Source organism: Rhinichthys klamathensis, unplaced genomic scaffold (assembly GCF_029890125.1).
Source record: "Rhinichthys klamathensis goyatoka isolate OS25496 unplaced genomic scaffold, OSU_Roscu_1.1 h1tg000056l_1, whole genome shotgun sequence".
Taxonomy (NCBI): domain Eukaryota; kingdom Metazoa; phylum Chordata; class Actinopteri; order Cypriniformes; family Leuciscidae; genus Rhinichthys; species Rhinichthys klamathensis.
Window position 1 is genome coordinate 1,890,228 of NW_026606601.1, and position 26,176 is coordinate 1,916,403.

Genomic DNA, 26,176 nt, shown 5'->3' on the forward strand with positions numbered 1-26,176 from the left:
GCATTTGATGGGAAATATGAGTTCATACTGAGATCTCTGACTTTTGGCTTAATTTTGACAAATCTGCACAAAATCTGGGACATTTTCTCAGGAGACACATGAAATTATTGGATCTTTTTCTCAGAAGAAACATCTGAGAAGATCGAGACTTGAGCAAAAGTCTCCATTTGCTCTACATTTATATACCAGTTCTGTCTTAGAGAGACATCATTTGTAATATTTCCTTCTTTTGAGTAATTGCCAGCAGTAAAACATAATTAAACTTAGTTTCTTGCTTTCAGGGAGATCCTGGTAAAGATGGTGAATCAGGAAGACCTGGAAACTACGGACCTTCAGGTGCCAAGGTACAGAGGAACATGATATATTGATGTCTTTTACATCATGATTTTATTTGGCTGGTAAATGTTACATTATAGGTTAGTCCTATTTCACTACCGGTGGTGTTTGACTTTATACAGAATGGGTCTTTACAGTATAACTAGTTTTCAAAGGACATTGGCCAATCTGCAATCCCTGTGCTTGTTGTTTTAGGGAGACAGGGGTCCTCGTGGTGCCAATGGTGATAAAGGCGAGAGAGGAGATGATGTAAGTGTTTTCATGCTTTTTTTTACCTTTTCAAAGGCTGGGATTCTACACATGCAATGTACTTATGTTTGATATGTGAATTTAGTGTTATCTAATGGTTTCTTCCATGTCTTGTACTGTTTTCAGGGACCAACAGGACCAAACGGCCCAGTCGGAGACAGAGTAATCAAACATTTATATTTACTTCTGTTCTTGTAGCTTGGAATGTGAATGGTTGTGTTTTATGCTGTTTGCAAATGTGGGTGTTTGCGTTTTTACATTTGAGGGTAAAGATATGCAGATGGTCTGAACACATGTTTTCTCTGTTGTAGGGCACACCTGGTGAAAAAGGTGAACAAGGTTCCCGTGGTAACAGAGGGCCCAGAGGCGAGCTTGTGAGTATCCGCCTTATTTTTAATGTATGAACAGGCGCGGCCAATTCTAGTTATTTTAGCTGTAAAAAAAAAAAAAAAAAACAGTCTGTTATGCTGCTTGATATTGTAAATAGGGATGCAACGATTACAGATTTTCTAAGTACGATTATTGTCTGAGAAATAATCACGGTTTAACGATTATCACGATTATTATGCATCAATTAATTTCACAACACTACTAATGTATAATATCACATGAACACTCAACACTAGATTTTAATGTGTTATTTATTGCTGCCACAACACAGTACAAAATTATAAAATGGCAAACAATAATCAATCTCTTCCTTTGGAATTAAAGAGAAGTGCTTTGTAAACATCCAGCATTTTTCTTTTAAAAATAACAAATTAAGTCAAAGGCTGCAGGACTCTTTGATTGAAATAGATCACAAAATTATTAAGTTTTTAGTTTGTTCTAAATTTATTTTCAACCTGAGGTAGAAAACTTGATAACATGAAAACAATATCTTGTTGGTATTTGACATAAAAACATAAATAATACTATAAAGGGATAATAAATCCCAATGAAAATAAGAATAAACAAAGTATTTGGCTCTATTGAATTAAATGCAAGCTAAATATTAGGCCTATGTATTTCTTTTAAAATAAAACAAATAGTCCAAATGTTATCCACCAATATTATTGTACTTATTTTAATACTCTTTTTTAATTAATAATCCAAATTTTACATGTGCCTTTAGGAAATCATCTATTATAATCTCATTATTTTGGTTTGTTTGTTTGAAGTTTGAGTACAAATTATAGAAAGAAACTGAGAACATCTCTCATGCAGTGTTATTAATAACTGAAATGCAGTTAATTGGTAGTCCTAGAAGTCTACACGGCCCTGATCTTATGTTAGTGTTTTACACCGGGCATATTACAACTACAAAGCCTGACATTTACTCAACACAGACAGGAGAAAGCAATAGGATATTAAGTTAAATGTTCACTGACTGAAACTCTTGAGAGCACGTCACATTCTGTTTTCCACAGACTTGCGTAACCAAAACATTCCGCTGTTTTTTTGTTGTTGTTTTTTTTTACGTTGCACTGGAAGCTGAAAGTTGCACGCCGCGTTCTCCTTTTTCCAAAGCGCTAGGGCGGTTGCGCTCCGCAGGCGTCTGTCGTTGCTCTGTTGATTCTTGTCACTTGACCCACGGTGCGCTTGCGGCATTACGAAAAGTTGAGATGTTTTTATCTCGATGCAGCGCGGACGCGCTTGGAAAAAACGAGCGCGTCGCTTCCATTATGAGCGCGGACACCGTGCGCCTACATTTGAAATGAACTTGAGCGCGCAAAAGACGCGATCTGTGAACAGGCCCTTAAGGCGTTTTTTCGGTGGAAATAGAGCGTCGCTGCTTAGTCCCTCAGTGGTTGACGAGCACGACACTTTAAGCTGGTGCACCGCTGGTGTAACTTTGTTTTCGTTTTGTGTTAGGTGCAAAAGTTCCGTTCCGTGCCGTCCGCGGTGTAGCATAGTCTTTACGATTAATTAACCGTGACGTTTTAAAGCGCGGTTAATTGTGAAATCCGGTAATCGCTGCATCCCTAATTGTAAACTGGTATTTCTTAACATATTACTTTAAATTATTGTCGTATTCATAAAAATGCTGGCTTGTAGTCTACATAGTTTTACCATTTAGTACTGGACTATGTTATTCTTCTAGTTATTTACCTATAACGAATCGGAAACCTCACACATTCACAGAAAATAGCTTACTTCCGTGTTGTGAAATAAGGTGGATATGAGAAAATATCCCACAATGCATCTTTTCCAAACACAAAGTAAAAAACACTCCTAATAATTTAAATTCAACTTAAAATTACATTTGCAAGCCATTTCATTTAAAGGTGCAGTAAGTAATTTCTGAGAATCATTGTTAAACACTGCTAGTATTTGAAATGAACCCAAACAAACACACCCCTCCAATTCATTGATTCGCCCACAAAATGCACGGACAAACAATGCAAGGGTGGATGTCTCTTTATCATAGCTGAAGCAAAGCAAAATAAAGCTTCGCGAAAAATAAAGCGAAGATGACTGATGAATGACAAGGAAGAACAAAAAATTAACATACAGTACACGAGTATATAGCAAGAGTTCGTTGTAAGTCTCCAGCAGCACACACTCAAAACCAATATTACTTGCGTATGGAGCAGAAACAACACAAACTCAGCGTCTGTTTTCAGGCCTTCCCACTTCGGTCTCTCCAGCGCTGGAAAGCTTTTCTGATATTAACACGGGTCCTAAAGCTCTTGCCTGATCATAACCTTTCTTTTTCCAGTGATATTCCTCTGAGCTTTTCTCTTTTGTAATGTCTCTCAGCCATCTCTCTTTCAACAGTCTTTCTTCAAATCTCCCTCTTTCTCACTCTCTCTCCTCCTCCATCATGAGTGGACACGCCCCCTGCTGCTGATTGGCTACCAGTTTGCTGTGGTGCTCGGTCCGATCCTCTTATTTCAACAGGGTTTCTTTTTTAAATCACTTACTGCCCCTTTAACACTTTCCCCGCCATTGACGAGATCTTTTCACAGGTGCAAATAATCACACACAAGAAAGTAAATCGGTTTTATTTTGATTTCATGTTGACTTAAAGGATACTGTATTCTCACTGATGAGTGAAATAGCTCTGGTGACTCTCTTGTTAATCAAATACACATTTTATAAGTTAAACATATCTGACACACAATATATTATCCACAGATGTACATAATTTCTGTTTCAAACAAATTCATTAGATATTAAGTGTGCATGTTCTGTTCTGTAAATTACTTTGACAACTTAAGCCTTTAGTGTTTATGTATAATATATAATAAAATATTTTGAAGTCAAGTCACCTTTATTTATATAGCGCTTTACACAATACAGATAGTTTCAAACCAGCTTCACATTAATAATAAACTGTGGTAATGTTGCAAAGTTCTTCATTTATGAAACAAACTCATTTCAACTATAAAAAAAGATTGATAGAATTGAAGTTAAGGTGGACTTTTTACTCTGACAGGGTGAACCTGGGCCCCGGGGTGAGCAAGGACGTGAGGGATCATCTGGGGCAAACGGAGACCCGGTGAGTGACGAAAACCATCATGACTTCTTTATAGCCGATGTTGAATATGTAAGATTGTGTAAAGTCCTTTAGCATTACCCAGCCTGAACTGAGACATTGCAGGAGTTCAAATCACAAACCTCGATCATTTTATCATATTTATACATTTATTCGCTTCCTAAAATGTTAGTCCAGAACTATACATTGCAGAATTGTGTAGTATGTAAGACATAAGACCTTACACTAGAGCTTGAACATGGATGAAAGCTTATGACCTCAGGACACAGGCATTCTGAGAGGCCCTCTGAAATCTCTGAGATCATTGGACCTCTGGGCTGCGTTAGAAAGTAACTTGAGGAACAAAGACATACGTCTAGTGGTTCCGCCATTTGTGGTGGTTTGGGCAGTGGGAGGAGAAAGAACAAAAGATATATAAGTTCCCAAGGTCAGATGGACTCCAGATGGACGTTGTTAGACCAGCCGGGCGAGTTCAAACATGAGCAGCAGATACAGTTCAACAGATGTATTTCAATACCTAAAAGTATACAAATGTTCTTCCCTGACAGAAATATCTTACACTTTGTGTAGTAAAAGATGGCGTCTCAAACTCATTTGGTGCTCTTAGCCAGCCTAGCCAGACATTTGGTTTGTTTTAGAGGGTTTTTAAGCACTTTCTTCTGTGAAATAAGCTAGCCATACTAGCTTGGCCAGTCAGTGATTCCAGTTGAAGTAGTTTTTTTTTTTTTTAAAGCAGGGACCACATGTGTATATTGTATTTAATTCAAGATGTTTTTTAACCAATCAGAATAAAGAGTTTAACAATGGTGGTATAATGTTTTATATTTTATTTAATGCATCTCCTGTCAGATAAATTAAGAATAAACAGCATCATTTTTGTCTCAAACAAACCGGCTTGGATGTTTTTAGGCATTGAGTAACATTCATTAGAATGCTTCAGGTTTAGGAAGGACATTGTGAGTGATTACACATGCCAGACCTGACTCAAGATTTCCCAGCTGAAACAAGCTAATCGGGTGGGATTTCGACCTCGGATTCTCGAGGCTTACAACATCACCAGCTGCACCACAGAACTCCATGCATGCTAGGTCTGTCAGCACTTGACTTCTCTCTAAAGCACTTGTAAACTACCAGGCCAACTGCGAGCAGAAGAACAAATTTCCGATCCCTCTCAGGACTCTAAATTTCCTGTGCAGCTTTACGTGAGAGTGTTTGCAGCATGTGCATGAAGAACGGTTCCTCAGATCCATGGTTTTCTCAAAATCATCTGTTGTTTCTCAAAAACAGCGGTTTGTACAAGCCCTTTACGCTCTCGCAAAATCTTCATTAGCGACTAGCGAGAACCACTGCTATAGATGTCCAGCTTTTGTGCTTACCAGTGAATCATGAGTTTTAGTTTTTCCTTTTTTTATTAGTTTTGTCCTGCCAGAGGTATTTTCCAGTAGAGTTGAGTGGGTGGGATGGGAAAGAACCAAGTGTTCAAATAGGTGGAAATCTGGATGGGTTTCTGAAGTCATGAGCCACTGCTTTCTCAAAGGCTCCTTTTTTACTGATTTAACTCACCAATGCGTCAGATTCTGCTCTTGGAAATATAATGCTGGATTTAAAAAAAATAAAAAATAAATATCCAAATAAAAAGTTGTATTTTTTACTGAGTCATTTACCAAAAGTATATTTTTAGTCGATGACTCAGATCTCCAAGGCCAGCAAAAAGCTAAACATTAGATAACTGTATGATTCCAATATGTGGTCATGTTGTCATGAATGGCTCTCTGTCTTCAGTGTCTACACCCTTGACTCTTAGTGAGACAATTACTGCAGTTTATGTTATTACATTCTGGAATATTTCATTCTAATGGCCCTCTACTCTGAAATGAATTTTTTTATATATGAAATTAATCAAATAAATAATAAAACATTTAAAGCTGCAGTCCGTAGCTTAGGTTAAAAATTATCCCAAATTTTTTTTGGAGCATGTACATAACCAGCCAGTGTTCAAAACTATCTGCTTGCCTTAGCTCGATTCAAAACGGTAAGCTTGTAATAATGTTTTTAATTCCAGTGGTACTGGTGGATTTCCGCGGGAAATTCGAGCATGTCTTTGAGTCATTACGTCACATCTGTACACATAAAGAAGGAGTCTCGGCTAGTAGGCTATGAGTGTGAGGATGTTGGAGGTGGAGATTTATAGCCTTTTCTCACTGCACTTGATATAATTAAACTTATCAATTTGATGGCGGATCCAGAAAGGTTCAAACGACGATCACCAGTGACACCCGCTGTAAAATGCAAAAGACTTTGGACTTCGGAGTGGCTACAGAAAAAAAGAGACTGCAACCGGGCTCATGTGAAAACAAGGATAAATATCTGAAGGGCATTAAATGTAGTCACGCAATGCTGATGTTATCAACATTACAATTTGAGAAGAAAGTATAATTTGCACGGTTTTACGTGATATGATAAGCGATCGTTATATTTAATCAGCGTGATTTACTGCAATGCTTTTTTCCCTTAGTTGGTCAGAACAAAAGTGTGTTACTTACTTGTTCAGATGACATTTTCTGGTAAAAATTCTTATGTTGGTCATACTGGTCACCAAAAAGTAGAATCTGTGATTCTGAATGACAGTATCCACACCGGCGCGGTGACTGACAGCCTCACATTCTCCTCAAAACATCGGATTCATCCGCGCTGTGCCGTGCCGAGGCACAACTCACATAAAGTTGATAATTCCGCGAATGACTGCAATTGCAGATTTCGAACAGAGATGGCGACAAAGAGGAAAAACTACGGACTGGAGCTTTAAATAAAAAATACATCGAAAATAAATAAATCAAATATATTGTTTTCATACAGTATATATATATATATATATATATATATATATATATATATTTTAGGGTCCAATTCTTACTATTAACTACGACTTTGACTCATTAAACTCATAATAGTTAGTAAGGTAGTTAAGTTTCCATATTGGGTAGGATTAAGGGATGTAGAATATGATCATGCAGAATAAGGCATTAATATGTGTTTTTTAAGTACTAATAAACAGCCAATATCCTAGTAATATTCATGCTAATAAGCAATAAGTTAATAGTGAGATTTTGACACTAAACTAAAGTGTTAACAAATATATATGTATATATATATATATATATATATATATATATATTCATCTATCTGAGAATTGGTAATGTCATGCCTCTTCTGTGGTCTCGTTCTTCATACATTTCATACACATTTCACAATAATTTCACATTAAATTTGAAAATTTTGGTCAGTTTTGTTGGCTGCTTTTCAGCTGGTAATACTGGGAGACTTGACCAAGTTTGACCAAGCTGGGAGACCATGTTGCTAAAACCAGAAAACTAGTTTAGGCTGGTTTAAGTATGTTTTTCCCCTAACAGAGGGATGCTTATATTCATATGTCTTCAGGAATATAATTTCTCATTTCCAACAGGGCGCGCCAGGCAGGGGAGGGGCACCAGGTTACCGTGGCGATGAAGGTCCTAGTGGGCCAGAGGTGGGTAATGTTAACTAGTCTTGATTACCTGTATGTCACCCTGACCTATTGTTGCATCTACGACTGATGTACTTTTCCTATGTTGAATTTCTGTTTTTTAGGGAAATAAAGGGGTCAGAGGAATCAAAGGGTCCCCAGGAGACAGAGGCCTAATAGGAGAGAGGGTGAGTTAGTCCTGTTGGTCTTCAGAGCTAGTTTTAACTAACCAAAGGCAGTTGTCCGTGGCTGTAACAACGTTTTTTTTACCTGCTCAGGGTGAAGATGGACCACAAGGGAATGGAACAGAAGGGTGCCATGGTTTCCAGGTAGAGTACCTCTCAATTGATTAAATATCTTGCCCTCAAAAATCATATTTAATGTAGTATGTTTATTGTTTATGTGCGTGTTTGTATCCTTTTAGGGTTATCCTGGCCCCAGGGGAGATGCAGGAGCACCTGTAAGTATACTGACCCTTACAGAGGTTCTCTATTTTAATAGAACTCAACATTAGTTTTCCAGAAGTAAAAATCCCCATTCATTTCTTTCACTGAGAAACTGACATGGGCGTCGGAACCATTGTATATGGGTGGGACAAGACTCACCCACTTTTTAAGACCAATGAAATTGGACCCACTCACTTTTACCGTCTCTAATTCAGCGCACATGTATGTTCCCTTTTCAGAGTCGCGTCAGTCAAATCCATTCCACTTGAGGAATGCCCTAATAAATTAAACTCCATTTCCGCTGAATCGCTACATTATATTTTCCAACGAGTCGCAACTGATGAAAATAACCGCCCGTTGTACCCTTCCAGTCAAATATTGCGTTGCAAACATCAATAACAGCTTTAAGTTGTCAGTGCTGGCAAATGACAATGGTATCAGCGGGATAATCCACGGATAGCTGTGCATTTAATGCACGACAGGAAGCGGAGTTTAGTTTACTTGTTTAATTAAAAGGCACTAGAATACATAAAATGACATTTACATTTTTCTGGGGGAGGACCCACCCACTTTTTTTTTGCTTCCGACGCCCATGGAAACTGATATTGAATGATAATGAGCAACACTTTTGATTTGTTAAATTATGATAAATGATTTCTAGTAAAGAACCATAATCCTGAAGAGTGATCCATTAATCAGATTTGCTGGTACAGCAAAATAGTAGGAATCTCCCAATCATTGTGAATGATGTCATCAGATCTCCCTGCACTCTCAAACTATTATATTTGCATGTTTGAATATTTTTCATGAAACATGCTCATGCACATCAGTGACTTAAAAATGAATTACTATTTTATAATTAATAATATTGTTAGTTATTTAAAAAAAAAAAAATCTTACCATTGTTATGGGATGAGTTGTTTATTCCTTCATCAAAGACATCAAGACCATCTAATTTTGTTTGTTTTTAATGAATGAATGAATGAATTTATTTGGAAATGTCATATATCTTGGAGCTGTTGTGAAAATCCCTATTGAGAAAATGATTTGGAAAAATCCTTTACCCTGCACTCCACAACTGAGCATATAATTCACATCTGTGGTTATCACGAAATTCAAAATAAATAAGCGATTATAATGACTCATATGATTTATTAGTGGTTTTATTAGCATGCCTAACTGTTGATTCACAAACGTCTTGATTCATTAGGGGTTAGTGTGTATGTGTGTCCCAGCAGGGATTGCGTATCGCAATAGACACACAACAGCTGAATTTGCTCATCCTCAGCAGATGTAAATCGTCTAGTCTGAGGCCAGACGTTACGAGGAGATGGTTGATGAGCTGACACAGCAAAGATAATTCATCTGACCTAATATCCCTCCTTCTTACTTGCACTTTCTTTAACTTCTCACTTTCAAGGGTGGAAAAGGAACCCCTGGACCCAAGGGAGATGATGGAGATCCAGGTGACCCTGGATTAGATGTGAGTCATTTTAAATGCACTTGTGCTCATCACACTCTATCACCCTATTTTATTTTTTTCCACTTGTTTAGCTTCTTATTTTCCATAGCGCGCATATCACTTTTCTCTTGTTTTCCTTCTTCTGTTTTTCATGAAATTCTTCTCCTTCAAAGGAATGTTCTGGGTTCAATACAAGTTAAGCACTGTCGAAAGCACTATCACCAAAGGTTTAAAATCTGAGGGTGTGTTTACACTTGTAGTTCGGTCTGCTTTGTTCGCTTGGTCCGGACCAAAGAAAAAATAATATTTAGTCCTGGTCCACTTAGCATTCACATTGGCATTTTTAACACCAAATCTAAACCGAATCTTAAGGCATAGCCATAGGGATATGTTCACAACCTGATTGGTCATCTTTTATGACGTATATTTACATATATCCGTATATGACATATATACACAAACAAAGATCTGTTGCGAGGAGATGCAGTTCTGATGCCTGTGCTGATAGGCAACATCGCGACTATGACGAGAAAAAACAGGAATGCTTGAGCATCCTGTCCTTTTTAGCGTCGCATCTTGTGACATCATGTCCCATTTTTGGTTCGTTTACATATCTTTGGTCCGCGTTGTGTTCATATTTCATTCGAACCGCACCAGAGTTTATTTGGAAGCGGACTGAGATCCATTTTTTCAGCGGTCTCTGTCCGCTTGTTTGGTACTCACCAGGTTTCGGATGGCAGTGTTCAACTTCACACTTATTCAAATAAACCGCACTAACAGAGCAATCGCACCAGGGTTCGTTTTAATCCAAACAAATTTGCCAAGTGTGAACACACCCTGAAATGTGCAACATTTTGTCTTGGTTAAAATACTGAGCAAAATAATTTCAGGTTCATGCAAATGCAAAAAAATCTTTATTCACCGATAACAGTGCCATTCTCAGTCAGCAATAGTTCTGCAAATTTATTCTGCAAAAGAAAGTGTCCAATAATAGGATGGTTTCTGAAATAAAGCAAGCAGTTTTGATTGGTCATGTGATTTGATGTGATAAACAAACGTTTATTTTCTGCAATTTAAAGAGGTTTTTGTGTCGGTCACACATACGTCATAGAGAATCCTGGAGCCTTGCGTTTAGGCAGCGGTGCACTGTATATATTTTGTTGTCATGGATTCAAGGAAGCAAAGTTCAAGAGGTTGTATCTTTATTTACCTTAGTTTCAAACCGCTAGAAAGGAAGTCTAGAGATGATTTGATTTCGTCAGGGTTTTTTTTTTTTTTTTGTGAGAAAATCACATCAGAGCCAAGTTTTCTTTTTTTGGTACACTACAACAGGGTAACCCACTTAGTCACTTTTGAATACATGCATTAATAAACAAAACGTTTTTAGAGATGGCTAATAATTTAAATATCAGTTTGGATAAACAAGAATGCTTGAGAGTAGTAATTTGTTGGAAAGTTCGTGTTTTACACTTTTCTAAAGCCAGACTCTTCAGCTGGATTACATTCTTTAACAGCCCCCACACACTTTCAGTCCAACAGATGGGTCTCCAGCACGCTCACAAAACAACATGTGCTGTAAAAGAGTAACAGGTTTCGACACAGTGCTGTTTTCTGTGTCTGATGATTGATTTAAATGGTGGAAGTTGTTTTGAAGAGGTTGGGATTTGGCCAATTAATTGAGAATTAATTCTCCTTCTGTCTGGTTCAGTTTTAAAATGTTTTAGAACAGCTAACGGGACAGTTGTTGTCCCATACATGTAAAAAAAACCTCTCAAAGATGCAATCATTCTCTTCCCTGTCTGTGTTTACAAGTGAAAATATTCTGATTTCATCCCAAAATAAACAGCTCTGTCTATCTGGTCGCCGTGATTTTGCCAAGTAAGCCATGTTCCTGGATCAACATCTTTTTTTGTTCCTGGATCAACAGTCCTGTCCAAAAACATAGTTCTAACCCTATTCCTACCCCTAAACGTAACTCTAAACCTATTCTAACTTATCCCTAAAATCTGAGGGAAATGATAGGTGAATAAGAAGCACCAAACCCTTGTTATAAGCCTGAACAATTAACTGTAAACCTATCCCTCAAATCTGATTGGTTGATTGGAATGTTATTCCAGGAACATGTTTTACTTGGAGAAATCAAGTTCACCCTGTCGGTCTGGGGTGGTGAAAAAACCACTAGTAGCTTGACTAGTAGCTTTGATCCTGTGCATTCATCAATCAGACTTATTCCCATCCAGTCTTGGAAGTCTGCAGGGACTTGACTGCAGATATGATGGCTAATATTTATTATTTATAATATTTACATTTACAAAGAGACTTACAAATGAGGAATACAACAAGCGATTAATCATAAAGACGCAAATAAACACAAGATGTGCTCTTACAGTAACACAAAGTTTCAAACATTGTTCAGAATTGGAGAAACTATAGCAGGGAGGGATTAAGGATACAGGGATTAAGTTAAAGCATAGAATATTTTTTTTCAGCAGAATGCAGTTAAGTGTTCATGGAAGAGATGTCTTTTCAGATGTCTCTTGAATGTTGTCAGGGATTTGGTGTTCCGGGTGGGGTTGGGATTGGGAAGGTCATTCCAGCAGCAAGGAACAGTGATTTTGTGCCTCTCTGTGATGAGGCGCCGCTCATTTATCGATCAGGCTTCTGGAGGGGATGTAGACTCTTTACAGAGAGTGGAGGTAGGAGGGAGCGGAGTACGTGGCTGTTCTGTATGCAAGCATTAATGTCTTGAACTTGATGCGAGATGCAACTGATAGCCAGTGCAGAGAGATAAAGAGAGGACTGACGTGTGTCTTGTTGAAGACCGGTAGTGCTGCTGCGTTCTGAATCATTTGTAGAGGTTTAATTGCACAAGATGGAAGTCCAGCCAGAAGAGCATTGCAGTTGTCCAGCCGAGAATGACAAGGGCCTGGACAAGAAGTTGTGTAGCATCAAGGAAGTCGCCTGATCTTCTTGATATTGTGCAGTGCAAACCTGCAAGATCGAGCTGTCTTTGTATTGTGGTCTTTGAAGGTCAGCTGGTCATCAAAGATTACCCCCAAATTTCTGATCGAACTCGCTGAGATTATTGTTGATGGTGAAATTGTGCTGTATAGTCGAAGTGGCAGGGAAAATGAGAAGCTCTGTCTTTGCCAAGTTGAGCTGCAGGTAATGTTCTTTCATTCATGCAAAGATGTCCGCCAGGCAGTCTACGATCCGTGCAGCTACCGTTGGATCATCTGGTTGAAATGAAAAGTAGAGCTGTGTGTCATCAGCATAGCAATGGTAGGAGAAACCATGTGCCTGTATGATGGGTCCCAGTGATATATGGAGAAGAGGAGGGGTCCAAGAACTGATCCCTGAGGAACCCCCATGACCAGTTGATGTGCTTTGGATACCTCCTCCATCCAGCAATACAAATAAGGATTACCTTCTTCTTAGCCGACAACTGTTATTCTAATACCAAATAAGTGCACTCAAAATACAAATTATGATGAAAGTAGAAAATAGAAATACGTATTAAACGAATGAATCGTTCCTGGCAGCAAATATTAATCTGAACAACAGAAACAAACAAGGTATTAAGCAACCACTTACTCTCTACCGCCGTCTCCACTGACTGATTGCTTCTCCTATTGTTTTCTAGCTGTGCACTTCCTCAGCAAAAATGTTTGAGGAAATGTCCCGCACATTCGGTGCTTTGATCGTTCTGGCCATTTTGTACATCTGAAGGATTTAGATTGCAGCGTTTTCCTTTAACACTCAGTTCTCAGCAGGTAGATTTCGAACTGTTTGTTTTGTAATCCAAGCTTCCAAATGTGCTGGACAAAGGCATGGACTGCAAACTTTGTAATATCACACCATAGATTCCATTTCATCATGTCACTTCCTTACATCTGGAACGTATTTGTGGTAGGACGGGGCCGTAGGATGCTATATATTGTGTGACGGTAGGAATATTTCAATAGTTAAAGTTGAGTTTATGTTGAGTTTACATTGTTTTTAATACTTGGTACATGAATAAAGACTTGCATATATGACTAATCAAGTCAGTTTTTAAAGTTAGAACTATCCATTTTATAATATTTATTTTATTGTTTTGAGTCTGTTTATTGTTTGTATGTTTTTTATATATGAGATCGTTCAATTGATCTTTTATTGCACCCACAAAGTTCAAAATGAAGGAGAAACTTTCATTTTTAACCCATAATTCAATTAATCATCCAAAATAGACATTATCACGTGGTTATTTTTATTAAATATATATTTATACCATGGTCTGCCACTGTCAGAATACTCAATTCTGATTGTCTGGAAGGTGTGCATTAAAAATGGTTTAATGCATGGGTAGTTCCAGTCAGTTTAATAACCGTTCTAAATTAACGCACTGCTTTCATTGAAGCACACACACACCTCACTCATACACAGAGATCGGAGATCACGCTGTGCACACACAGAAGCATCGAGGAGCACAGAAACTTGTCAAAGTCTGCCCTGTAACTTTTATTAATAAAGTAGCTTTGCCACTGAATCTCTACACTTATCAGAAATATCGCTGTTTTTGAAGTAATTAAACTCACAGCTTCATTGTTAGAAGGACGCAGATAATTCTCAAACATGTCTACTGTATCTCTCTCTCTCAATCTCTCAATAATTAATTCAAATCAATGTTATAATTCAGTCAAATAAATGTAATCTTACCACACTTTATCTCAATGCTTGATCTAACGAGTCGTAGCTGATATGAGGTTTTGTTCATAGCACCCACCCTTGTGTGGGATGTTAGTCGAGTGACAAGGTAAATGCCGGCTGTAAACTTATCACACATATTTATATCAAAGCGCTGAGCTCATGTTTAATTTTTACATCAAAACAATTTTTAGTCTCTTCATTGTGGTTGTACAAGCCGACGCAAAATAGCAACAAATACATATGCTCACAAGCTTTCATCTTCAGTCATCTGGAGTCGATTTTTGGTGATCTAACACCCAGACAGCTTCGCTATTCATCATTGTGTTTGTCTTTGTCCGTGCAAAACCAAAACCTTCAAGGAAGTGGTGGAGACGTGCATATGTGGAAGAATTTTCATCTGTTGGCTGTTCATGGTTCTTTCTTTAGAAATGATTTTCTAATTTTAAAATGGTTGGTCTCTCTCACACATTTCTGAGGATAGAGTGCCAGGTTTTGTTTGTTTGTTGAGCAATGATTGAATGCACCCTTGAATGTTTGGGCTACAGAAAGGCCACATAAATCATACGGGATGTTTACAAGCCACACACATTTTGCCGCATATGTGTGTAAACTGTTTACACATAGTGATCTTTCTATTGAAGACATATACCCTTTCTGCAAGACTTCTGATATTGGCGGTGTTTGCCAAGACAAGCATCACTATTAATATTTCTTAAACTGTAAAAAAAAATTATTGCAATTTTAATGGTAAAAGACCATTAAAGACCATCCATCAATTTGAGGATCCAGTGGAGTTACGAGGTTTAGTCACAAGCGTTTTAAATACTTTTCATTGGTTAAATATTTGCAAAACCCATAGACAGAGTTAAAAGGTGACCAATAGTAATGAGTTATAAAAAAAAAAGAAATATGGAAATACAAGGTTTCCATACAGTAGGCCTATATAGTACCCAGTGGTTTCTTATTGGACTTTTACTTTAATGTCCTCTATACTGTCTCTTGTGACTAGGCTGAAAATGCACTTGCATGTTGTTCTGAATTGTGTTCGGACACATTTCAGAAGACAACAAACTTGTTTAGCTAGAAGAGTTCACTTAGAGCATGTTTTGAGCCTAAAACATGAAAAGGCAATGGCTACTTAGACAGATTCCACAACACATACTTTACGATAATTAGAAACCCTTGTGTTTATCACCTCTCTGTAACTCTCTTCAACTACTCACAAAAACTAAAGACCCCCTGTAAAAGGTTTTTGGTAGTTTACCATACTAACATTCATCTAGAATGCATTTAGAATCCAAAAGTAATCATTAGCAGAATTGCAGTGCCCATAAATTAAAATGTTTACCACGTGTTTTACAACTGAATCTTAAAGAATGGCCAGAGGCTCTTCATTATAACCATCAGGTCTGGAGGGAATAATATAGAAGGAAGAACTCTTTAACAAGCTGAAACAAACACTGATTTAAAGTAAAGTTAAACTGCTGTGATTGAAAACACACTTGAATGTTTGGGCTACAGAAAGGCCTTTATTAATCAAACACAATGTTTACATGATATATGAACATTTTGCAGCATTTGTTTCGAATGTTTAAACCATTTACACATAGTGGTCATTCTGGTTAAGAGATTTCTGAAGACTTCTGTTAATATTGGTGTTTGCTAAGTCAAACAATATAACTTTTTTACATACTTACGGTTTTAAATAATATGCAACCCATCAATTGTTCTATTTTATTAATACTTTTCTAATCAGTTAAGCATGATAGCCACCACCAGAACACCCTGCATGGCAATGTGCTATGAACCACTCAGAACACAACCAGCTTGAAGAAGCCTTGTCTACTTTTTGTGGAAAGGGAATTTTTATTGACTTTGCTTCTCCTAATAAAGCTGTCATGTATTGGCTTTAGCTGCATTTGTTGGGAGCATTAGCATTCTGTTGATTATACATATTAGCAGTGGTATGCGTTTATTTTTCTAGGTGAACATGTTCTTACTTAGCCAAATTGATGTATTTATTATGTTTAAGTGTATATATGTTGTGTATATGTTATTTTGTATACATTATTATTCAGGTCCTCACATCTGCTCCATATGAGCCATGAAGGTGCTTTTCCTTGTGTTTGGCTCTGTCTTTCTGCTGGCCAAGACTGTTTGGAAATGTTTTTCTGTGCTTGTAAACAATTGATTGGGCTCCTCCGGCCTCTCCCAAACCCGAGGGGCCCACATTTGGTCCAGTATCTGTCAAGGTAATCACAATGAGCCATAACAATATTGGCATGACGCCATCATTTAACCTCGTCCCTACTGTGAGCCTGCTAGGAGAACGTCTGTGACAGTTGTGGACTTTGAAGTGAGGAATTTGAAGGTAATTGAAGCAGCATGGGAGAGACGGCTTGTAATGGGGACAGGTGGTTAGTATTATCTCACCGTCTGACCGTGATCTGGCACGAGACAGAAATGAAAATATCTGCTGGGCTGGTGGCAAAACTGTGCAGAGACAGCTGAATTAATGGAGACCATTTAAATTGTTTATATGAATGGAGATAGTTGTCTCAGAGGGTTTTAAGCTGATTGCATAGTTTTGATATTACAGTGAGGTCCAAAAGACTGAGGCTGGGATTAAGAGGCAAACGAATAGATTTTGAAGATTGATTGAGTATGTGAATAGATTTAGTAGATCAAGTCCATCAACACCCCTAAAGGTTGCACAGTCACTAAGTGGGTTCGACATTTCATTTGATAACGTTGAATGTTAGGCAATTTCGATTTATATGCTGTTGAATGTTTGATGATTGCATTAGCGTACATGTGTGTTAGTAATGCTTCTAACACTTGTTTCGGTTTCTTGTTTGCTTGTTTTTGGATCCAGAGATTCTGCACTCTTTCAGAAGATGCATAATAGTGCCCCTTGCCTAAAACAGTGAAAACATGGATTGCCGTAAAATTCCATTAATGGTGGGCAAGTGTTGTCATAAATGACAGAAAATTCCACCACAGGGCTCCAGACTAACTTTTTTTTACTAGGAGCTCTGTAGCCCCTTACTGAAGATTTTTAGAAGCACAAGCAGAAAATTTAGGGGCACAGCTTAAATCAACCTGCAATGCAGTAATTCACATTTTCCCCCATTTTGACTGTATTACTGACAAACGCCATGGTCATAAATAGACTTAACATACAGAAATTACAATGTGCAGTTTTATTTGGGAATTGGCATTGAGCGAGCGTTGTCATAATTACAGAAATGGCGGCTACTTGGTACAGCTACTTATAACACTGTGTGTTTTCCAGGCTAAATGTTCATATCTTGTTTTCCACAGAACAACAGGCCAGGACCACCTGGGCCTAAAGGAGCCAAAGGTCACCGAGGACCTGAAGGAAATTCTGTAAGTGTGAATGCACCATTTCAATGCTTTCAGTCTGTGTTAACTGTATTTTTCCCTACTGAAGTTTTTTGTAAGGGTTTAATGATAAAAATGGTTATATTTGTTCATATTGTGATTCATGTTCTCCAATGAGGGTTCATATGAGCATGATATTCTGTACCATGTTCTTATGTCAGCATCCTGAGACACTTTAAATAATGTATCATATTCTGAATCAGTGAAACATAGACATGCCGATCTTCTGTTGGATTGAATGCCTGAGATCCAAAGGCCCAAGAAAGTTCAGTTTCAACCTTTTGTTGAGAAATACAATGGAATGTGATCAACAAATCTAACCCCAAAAAATAAAAGTTAGAAAAACAAGTTTTATTGTCCGCTTGATATAGAATCAAAAATACCATTGGCCGCAGTTGACATGCTCACTTAAGCGAAAGCATGCCAGAAAACCTGGACCTGAACTTGGTTAAACATCTTTAAATGACACACAATCTCATTAGATACATTTAGAAGGTGATTGGCATTACTATATTTTCAAAAGTAAACAACAAGGCTCTTACACTGTCCAGAGGAGCCAAGAGAAGTTTTTAAGTGTAGAAATCTTCAGTTATGTTGAACGGCATTAAACAGCCATGAGTTATGGGTGTGTGGGAAGGGAAATTTCTCTCAGCCTGCAATTTCGTGATGTTCCTCTTTGCCACTGGATGACATCCAGAGAGGAGGAGACTTGACTGTCTCAAAAATGCTCTTATTTGGGAAGGGATTCAGAGCTTCTTTGCTCTGGCAGGATTACATCTGTGTAGCATGTAACAAAACAGACACTGACCCTTTCAAAGACCTGTTTATGTTGTTCGATACTAGTACAGTATGTGTCTTCATGTGCACATTGTATATTTCATCTGTCTTGTATTCATGCACAGGGACCACCAGGACCACCTGGGCCTCAAGGAGCAGATGTGAGTGAGTTTGATTTGAATAAACTGGGTTTTGCTGAATGCACAAATCAAAGAAAGCACACATTTTTGGATATAATCTAATGCAAATTTTCCAGCACAGTTTCCTGTATGAAGAGACAAAGAGGGTGACAGTGCTCTTGATAATAAATGATCCTGGACATTCCACAATTCACTTTCTGTTATTTTTGTGAATTCCACATCGCTGACAGCCAGTAGCTATGGTAATCTCTAGCCAAGGCCCAAGCACATACCCAACTATTCTTTTTGTGGAATAAAAGCATCCTCTAATAGCACACGACACAGCTGGCTTGTTCCAATTGTATCTGCAAAGAAATTAATGCACGACACTATAGATTTGAAGTCTTTAAGATCGACACTTGAAGGGGTTCAAATGTAAATTGTTTTTTTCCCTGAAGTCTACTTGTAATGTGTAATGTTAAATTACCCCCCCCCCCCCCCCGCCCCCCCCCCCCAAATAAAAAAAACATTAATTGCTTAACCATTTTCTCCATTATAAAATTAAACAGGCTAATATTTTGCTGCCGTGCCTTTAAGACATCAGCCTTTTTGCATATAAAATTAGATTGTCCAATCTCATTTGTCATCAATCTGTGCTGAAATGTGGCGCATAAACTGTTACGATCAGACTGATGAGGGACCTTACACTTCAGCTGTTCATTCCTGCTGCTCTTCCTTCAGAAGGATCTGCAGAGCTGTAGGTGCTACACAGCCAGGAACTGCCCTACATTTTACTCATAATATTAGTTATTCTGGTGTTAGGAATATTATAATATCTCTTTATTACTGTGACAAGTTTCTGAAATGTGTATGAATTGTAAATGTGGGCGTCATGTGTACATGTATCCAAAGTAAATGTCTGATGTTGAGTCAGCTTTTTTGTTTCATTTTAGTTTAAAATAAAATGATCTCTTTTTTACTGGAGAGGAAGATTTGCATATTATTAATTTGAATAGTACAATGATCTTTTTTATCAAAAGATTGGGGAAAATTGGATTCCTTGTGACCCCTTTATCGGCAACACATACTATATATTGACATAGTATGTGTTTTCATCCCTCAGCACAAGAGGAAATACACTTTCAAAAAAGTTTATTTGTAGTAATTGTGAGTCTCTGGGGAGCGTTGTGCAAAAATTGCAGAATTTCCTGTAATTAAAACAACATGGACTTGTGGCTCCATTTTGTGATACAAAATGGCGACAGAGAAAATCAGTTGCAGAGGCAGCAGTCTCTCTCCATTAATGTCTCTCTCTCTCTCCCTCTCTTTGTAGGAATGTGAGATTCTGGATATCATCATGAAGATGTGCTGTGAGTAGACCTGTTTTTGTATTTACTCATGACTCACTACTCCGTTTCAATGCCTCCATAAATGGCGACCTGCCTGTCGCCCATATTGATTTAACACCGTAATGTCGACTCGTGCCATGAAGTGATGATACAGCAATCCACCTAGCCAGCTCAGTGTTCACCAAACTTTGCAGGCCAGTAGAGAACATGCAAAAAAAACTTTGCCTCTTAGTAATAACCACCATTCATTTGCAACTCAAGGAATATTTTAGGCCCTCTACAAAATTTAGATTTTCTTGAGCAAAGCAGATTTCAGTATGTGTGTGTGTGTGTGTGTGTTTCCCCCAAAACTCATGCATTCATATGTATAATATGCATGTGTAGATCCACTCAAGTTGCACAAAGTATTATGCCAGTTTTTAATTAATCAGTTTATGCCCAAGAAGCATGTTTATTGTTTTTGGAAATTCATTATTTTGTTTTATAACTCTTGCTGGAGCCATAGCCTTTAACCCAGAATGGATTCATATAAATGCTCATATTGTGCACGTTTATCATAAATATTAGTTTTGGAAGCTTAACTTAGAGATTTAATATCGCCATCCGGGCATGTGAAAACAGGACATAATCCAATTGGAGAGAAAACACTGATTCTTTGAACAGAAGTGTGTAAAAGTTCAGTGTGAAAGTACACATCAATTTGAAGTAATAGGATTTGACAGTATCAGCCAATCAGATGCAAATAATGTTTCGTGGACTGCTATTTTACGTGATATGGCCCAATATTTGGGGGTAATTAATTTTTGTCCTCCCTATACAGCCCTTTGGCTTCAGCCCTGTCCATTCTTCTTGAGTTGCTTTTGTAAAACAAAATCTTGACTGTGTTGTTGTGTCAGTTAATTTTATAAAGTACATTTTTCATGTAAGAGTTAAATCAGTGTGTGAAATGTATTGTGAATGAGACCCCAGGGGCCAGAGAAAAAGCAGACGAAATTGTCCAAAATAAAAATATATCTGTTTCAGCCAACAAGACAAACATCCAACCATTCACTTTAGATTAGGCTGCTTTGTGTATTTTAGAGTTTTACCATTTATTTTTCCTCCCAAACATAATATTAATTTTGCCTAGTTCTGTCCAGACCTTCACCGTTCGAGTCGGTTTTATTTTATATAACAGAGGCTTTAAATAGGCCATTGTTCTATTCATTGCCACCACAGATTTTAATATGATATGCTCTTCTAAATATTCCCCTTTTGGGTTACAAATTCCAAAACAAGAGAAAAAAATTGGCAGGTATTTAGGTCAGAGCATTAACTGTTTTTTTTAAATCATAAATGAACAAACTTTTATGAACTCATATTATTTCCAGACCAGATTCTTCCATCTGTAAAATAGCAAAATAATTGTGGATCCCTTACTTTGAATTTTTTGATAGAACATACGCTTCTGATCTGTCTAATATTGGCAGATTTGATGCAAATGTAATGTGTTTTCACTTTCTTTCTTTCAGCTTGCTGTGGTGAGTCCCAAGATTTTCAAGTACCGGTATATGAGAAATATTTCAAACTGTTTTATTTAGTGTTCTGCAATGCCATCTTCCTTAAATACATTTGTTATTGAAGAATGCACATGCGGACCCCTGGACATTGCTTTCATTGTGGACAGCTCTGAGAGTATTGGTGCTTCTAACTTTGCCATTGCTAAAGACTTCATTGTGACGGTGATGGACAGACTCAAGTTAAGACAGGTATTTACTATGAGACTCATTAACACTCTAGTTAACTGTCAACTTGTATTCATTGGGGCTGTAATCATGATATACACTGAGAAATCCCCATCATATTCAGATTAGTGGTAAACCGATATGGGTTTTCAATGGTTGTTTCTTAAATAATTACATTTTCAAGATTAAAGTCCCCTTTAATCTTGAAAATGTGGTGGTTACATACTAGATGCATGGGCTCTTCTAAATGAATTCCACATTATAATGATAATAAATGCATTTAAGTTGAGTTTCCTATTTCTTTTTTGCAGTTTGGTGCCAATGAGTCTCGTATTGGCGTGGTGCAGTACAGCGGTGCTAGTGCTCAGGAGGTCGTACAGCTTGGTGACCCCAACATTAAGACCCTGACAGACCTAAAACAGTATGAAATATCAATGATCTTTTGTTAAAAGCCATAATCTGCACACATATGGCAATAACAACTTCAAGTTACTCTTCTGTGGCTTGAAGGAATTTGTTTCCTCATCAGATGAGCTTGCATTTTCTGTGCATGTCTGGCATTGTGTCTGAAGAAATAAAGAAAAATGATCTCTGTCCTTCACTTTAGAGCTGTGAAAGAGTTGCGCTGGCTAGCTGAAGCCACGTACACCGGAGAAGCTCTGCAGTACTCGCTAAAAAACATGATTAGCAAGCTAGTGACGGAGAAGAGTGTGGTCATTGTCCTAACTGATGGACGCTCTGACACCAAGAGGGACAAAGTGCCCCTAAACGTGCTGTGTGGCAAGGGACTGAAGGTAAACCTAATAAACTTGGACAACCTAGGCTCATAGGAAAAACGTGCCTCCATTTTTCCAAACCGTACCTAGCATACATTACAATTCACTGCAGTTTTCAGCTGAAATAAACACTAGTGGGAGTAAAACACCAACAACTTTTATTATTCCTGTTCACACACATTCTGATTACGGGCCAGTTTATTGATTAATAAACAATACTATATGACCTGGGCATTTTGTAGCTGAACTGTTGCGATACCATTTCCAGATTCACGTTGATCTGTTTCAGATAAAAAATTAACAATACCACTCATTGGATATTTAACTTTGAAAGTGTCACGAGACACGCAAGAAGCGACGTAATATCAATTTGCAGAAATGTTGCAACAGGCACGTATTTCCAATTAGCCTGGGTGGAACTTGGAGCTAATGAGCTAACGTTGTTGTGTGTACAGAAATGTAATTCATTATTCAATTATATGAATCTAATATGCTGCAGACGTAATGTCATGATGTTTAGTTAGGGAGAACTTGTGATCCAATGACATTTCATGTTATTGGGATCCAAAATGAGGTTCAATTAAATTGACAACCAGAAAGGATTTACTGGTAGATGGGAACCTCGACTCACTTCTGGTTTCTGACAGGTTGGTGGCGTTGGAGTTGCGGATTATGCAGAACGGAACCCCAATCGAGAACAGCTTGATGAGGTTGTGTGTAAAGATGATCCCAGACCAGGTTTCTCCTTTGTCCTGAACAACTTTGGTGTTCTACTGGATGACAGTTTCCTGCAAAACCTGACCGAGAAAATCTGTGAAGGTAGGTTAAATACAGTATCTGCTGCAGATTTAGAGTGCTTTGTGAGTTCTGGATCTAATTTTGAGAAAGCCTTTTTTACAACATTGTGCTTTTTTCACAGACAAGAAGTGTCCCACTTATACTTGTCCAAGTAAGTATTTATTTGAGAACACATTAACCAGATTTGTCAGCATTTTGACCATTAGATAATAATGGTTACACCCTTTTCCTCTTCTCCAGTTTCATTTATTGACAACACCGATGTCCTCATCATGATGGACAGCTCGGCCAGCGTGGGCTCCAAGAACTTCGAGATGACCAAGGATTTCTCACGGATGCTGGCTAAGCGTTTTCTGTCAGCAGAAAGAGGAGGTTTTCAGGTCCGGGTTGGCGTTGGCCAGTACAGCAACAATGCCAACTTAGAGGCTGAGTTTTCCTCAAACGCCACCCAGGTGGTGGCTCAAATCGCAGACGCCAAGTTCCAGAGTCAAGGTACGCAGGTGACAAACGCTCTCAACTTTGCCATCGAGCGCTTCAGGGGTGGCAGGACGAGGAAGAAGAAGCTGCTGGTGTTTTCCGATGGTCGTTCCCAAGGTGTCAACACCATCCAGATTGAGAAAGCCGTGGAGCAGGTGAGCAAAGCGGGCATTGAGCTGTACGTACTGGCCGCGGGAAATCAGGTGAACGAGGCACATCTGCGCACCCTGGTGAGCCGTGGCCGGCCATATGACAACACGTACGCCTACCGCCACCTTTTCAAAGTACCTGACTACCACTCGATGGTCACTGGGGTCTTTTACCAAACTGTCTCCCGCAAGATTTCCCTGGAGTCGAGGGGGTGATTGGGTAGTGGGAGGGGTCCAGGAATAAAGGGGGTCTGCGGCAGTATAGCACAAGCTTTGATTGTTTTAGTTTTTTGTCTATTTTTCATGTGAATGATATATCTGGACTTAAAAGGTTTTTTTGTCTCGGTTTCATTTCGTAAAAGACAGTCAATGATTATGTCAGAATTCTTAAAAATAGTGCCTCTTTTTTATGTCACTAAGTTTTTGTAAAGTATAGGGATTAATCTAGTCATTCAACAGTTTACGTCAATTCTTTGAGTTCTAGTGCTTTGACTATATGACTGTATTAAAGTTTGCTGTCCATAACTGCCAGAAATTAGCATTAAATGATGTTGAGGGCATAACAAATTCATTCTTTCAGTGGTCAGGAGCTGAAATCTCTATGATGATGCAGACTTAGACTCGTTATAAATATAAGGAATGTATCATTAAAATGCAGAGACATTTATATCTAGCAACCAGGGTCCAAAATAAACACATGTCCTATCTATCTATCTATCTATCTATCTATCTATCTATCTATCTATCTATCTATCTATCTATCTATCTATCTATCTATCTATCTATCTATCTATCTATCTATCTTTCTATCTGTCTGAAAAATTCAAAAGGAATTGCGTTTATTTTGCACCCTGCTTGCAACAAGTCAATTCTTTATTTTCATTTGTCTGTGGTACACTTAATTGTAAGCGTTAAAAGTAAAACTTGAATATCAATTTGGTGCTACTAATAGAAACACTACACTAGCTCCTTTAGTTATTCAAATGCAGGTTTCTTCAAAATAGCTCTTAATGCCTTTAGAAAAAGAGTTTACCAATAGGTTTCTCATGTCAGAAATGTATTTGAGACCAGTTTCGGGGCTATTGTAAAGGGATTTGAAATAAAGGATGCTACACCCCACCACTAACGCCTCTGTCATTTGTCCATCTTGAAAATAAGCTGCATGCACAAATTCCACAAACAATCCTGGAATGCTGTGATGCTGGATGCAAGATGCTGTGGACGATCAGTGTCAATTTACTTGTTATAGGAGAATGTCTTGAATTGCTTTTCTTTGTAATTTATCTCATTTATCTCCTTGCATATGCCACAAATATTTTTAATAAACCATTTATTTACTATCTTTCCTCAATTTATGGCTACTGTACATTTGAAAATCTGACTTAATGCAATAATAAATCATTTTCGCACTCTGTATTTTGTGTCCCTTAGAATATTAGTGTTGAAAAACGATTTATCCCATAAGCAGAGGTGGGTAGAGTATCCAAAAACTGTACTCAAGTAAAAGTACAAGTACTTATAGAAATATTTACTCAAAGTAAAAGTAAAAGTAATAATCTTAAAAGTTACTTGAGTAAGAGTAAAAAAGTATCCAATGAAAAAACTACTCAAGTAGTTAGTTACTAGTTACTTTACACATAGGCATATATATATATATATACTGTATATGTAACATGATATTATTTAGATTTTTTTTTTCATTTAAATGACTATTATTATCATAATTAGATAAGCTATCTTTGCAACAAAAACAGAAGAGACAAACATTATTTCTGTATATCTATAGCCTGAAAACCATTGGCTGTCCTTTGGTTTGTATAATAGTATAGTAACTTATACAACTACATTTGGATTATTAGACAATGTCGGAATAAAGTGACTCTATGGAGTTTTGCATTCAAGGGATGGGAACCATTGACAGATTAGAAAGTGTTAAAACTCTGCACATGTGCTCGCAGTCATGTCATGCCCAACATAAACAACGATCAAATGCACGGATCTTCTTCTGTCTGTTCTCCAAAATGTATTTAAATGTAGGCTATATTTATGAAAGCATCTTTAAACTGGTTAACTGAGTCTAATAAGGCAGGCAAAGGCATTCGTTTTCAAGTCGAGTTCGCACGCCACTGCGCAATACCGACACTACAACACCGAGAATACATTGTGTGTGTACACACATTCATAAACTGGACGATGATAGCTTATTTAATGTATAAAGTAATGTATATGTCCAAAAAAAGGGTAATGCCATACTTTGTAGTAGTGCTATATGGCGTAATAATGTGTTTGGTTGTAAAATGTATTACCTGAATGAAATCGAATGTATCGTCGTGTGGAATAATTCATTCACAGACAGCTTACGAAGTATACGAAGATGTTCAAGTTCAACTAATAAAGATCTTCATCGCTGGCAAAAAATATGATGCATTTGCAGATT

General features: G+C 37.7%; 1 protein-coding gene across 1 annotated transcript in view; it reads left to right on the top strand.

Annotated features, from left to right (window-relative positions):
* The window catches only part of col6a1 (collagen, type VI, alpha 1), a 38,071-nt gene extending 13,213 nt beyond the window's left edge, over positions 1–24,858 (top strand). Inside the window, exons 16-35 of the mRNA XM_056248649.1 lie at positions 282–344; positions 532–585; positions 712–747; positions 897–959; positions 4,007–4,069; positions 7,530–7,592; positions 7,694–7,756; positions 7,847–7,897; positions 7,993–8,028; positions 9,435–9,497; positions 17,490–17,555; positions 18,473–18,508; positions 19,800–19,836; positions 21,327–21,335; positions 21,439–21,563; positions 21,851–21,960; positions 22,147–22,333; positions 22,963–23,134; positions 23,235–23,264; positions 23,354–24,858. Of these exons, the coding sequence (XP_056104624.1) occupies positions 282–344; positions 532–585; positions 712–747; positions 897–959; positions 4,007–4,069; positions 7,530–7,592; positions 7,694–7,756; positions 7,847–7,897; positions 7,993–8,028; positions 9,435–9,497; positions 17,490–17,555; positions 18,473–18,508; positions 19,800–19,836; positions 21,327–21,335; positions 21,439–21,563; positions 21,851–21,960; positions 22,147–22,333; positions 22,963–23,134; positions 23,235–23,264; positions 23,354–23,955 (1,929 nt within the window). The 3' untranslated portion in view covers positions 23,956–24,858. The remainder of the gene's footprint in view (positions 1–281; positions 345–531; positions 586–711; positions 748–896; positions 960–4,006; positions 4,070–7,529; positions 7,593–7,693; positions 7,757–7,846; positions 7,898–7,992; positions 8,029–9,434; positions 9,498–17,489; positions 17,556–18,472; positions 18,509–19,799; positions 19,837–21,326; positions 21,336–21,438; positions 21,564–21,850; positions 21,961–22,146; positions 22,334–22,962; positions 23,135–23,234; positions 23,265–23,353) is intronic.
* Positions 24,859–26,176: the final 1,318 nt, after the last annotated feature.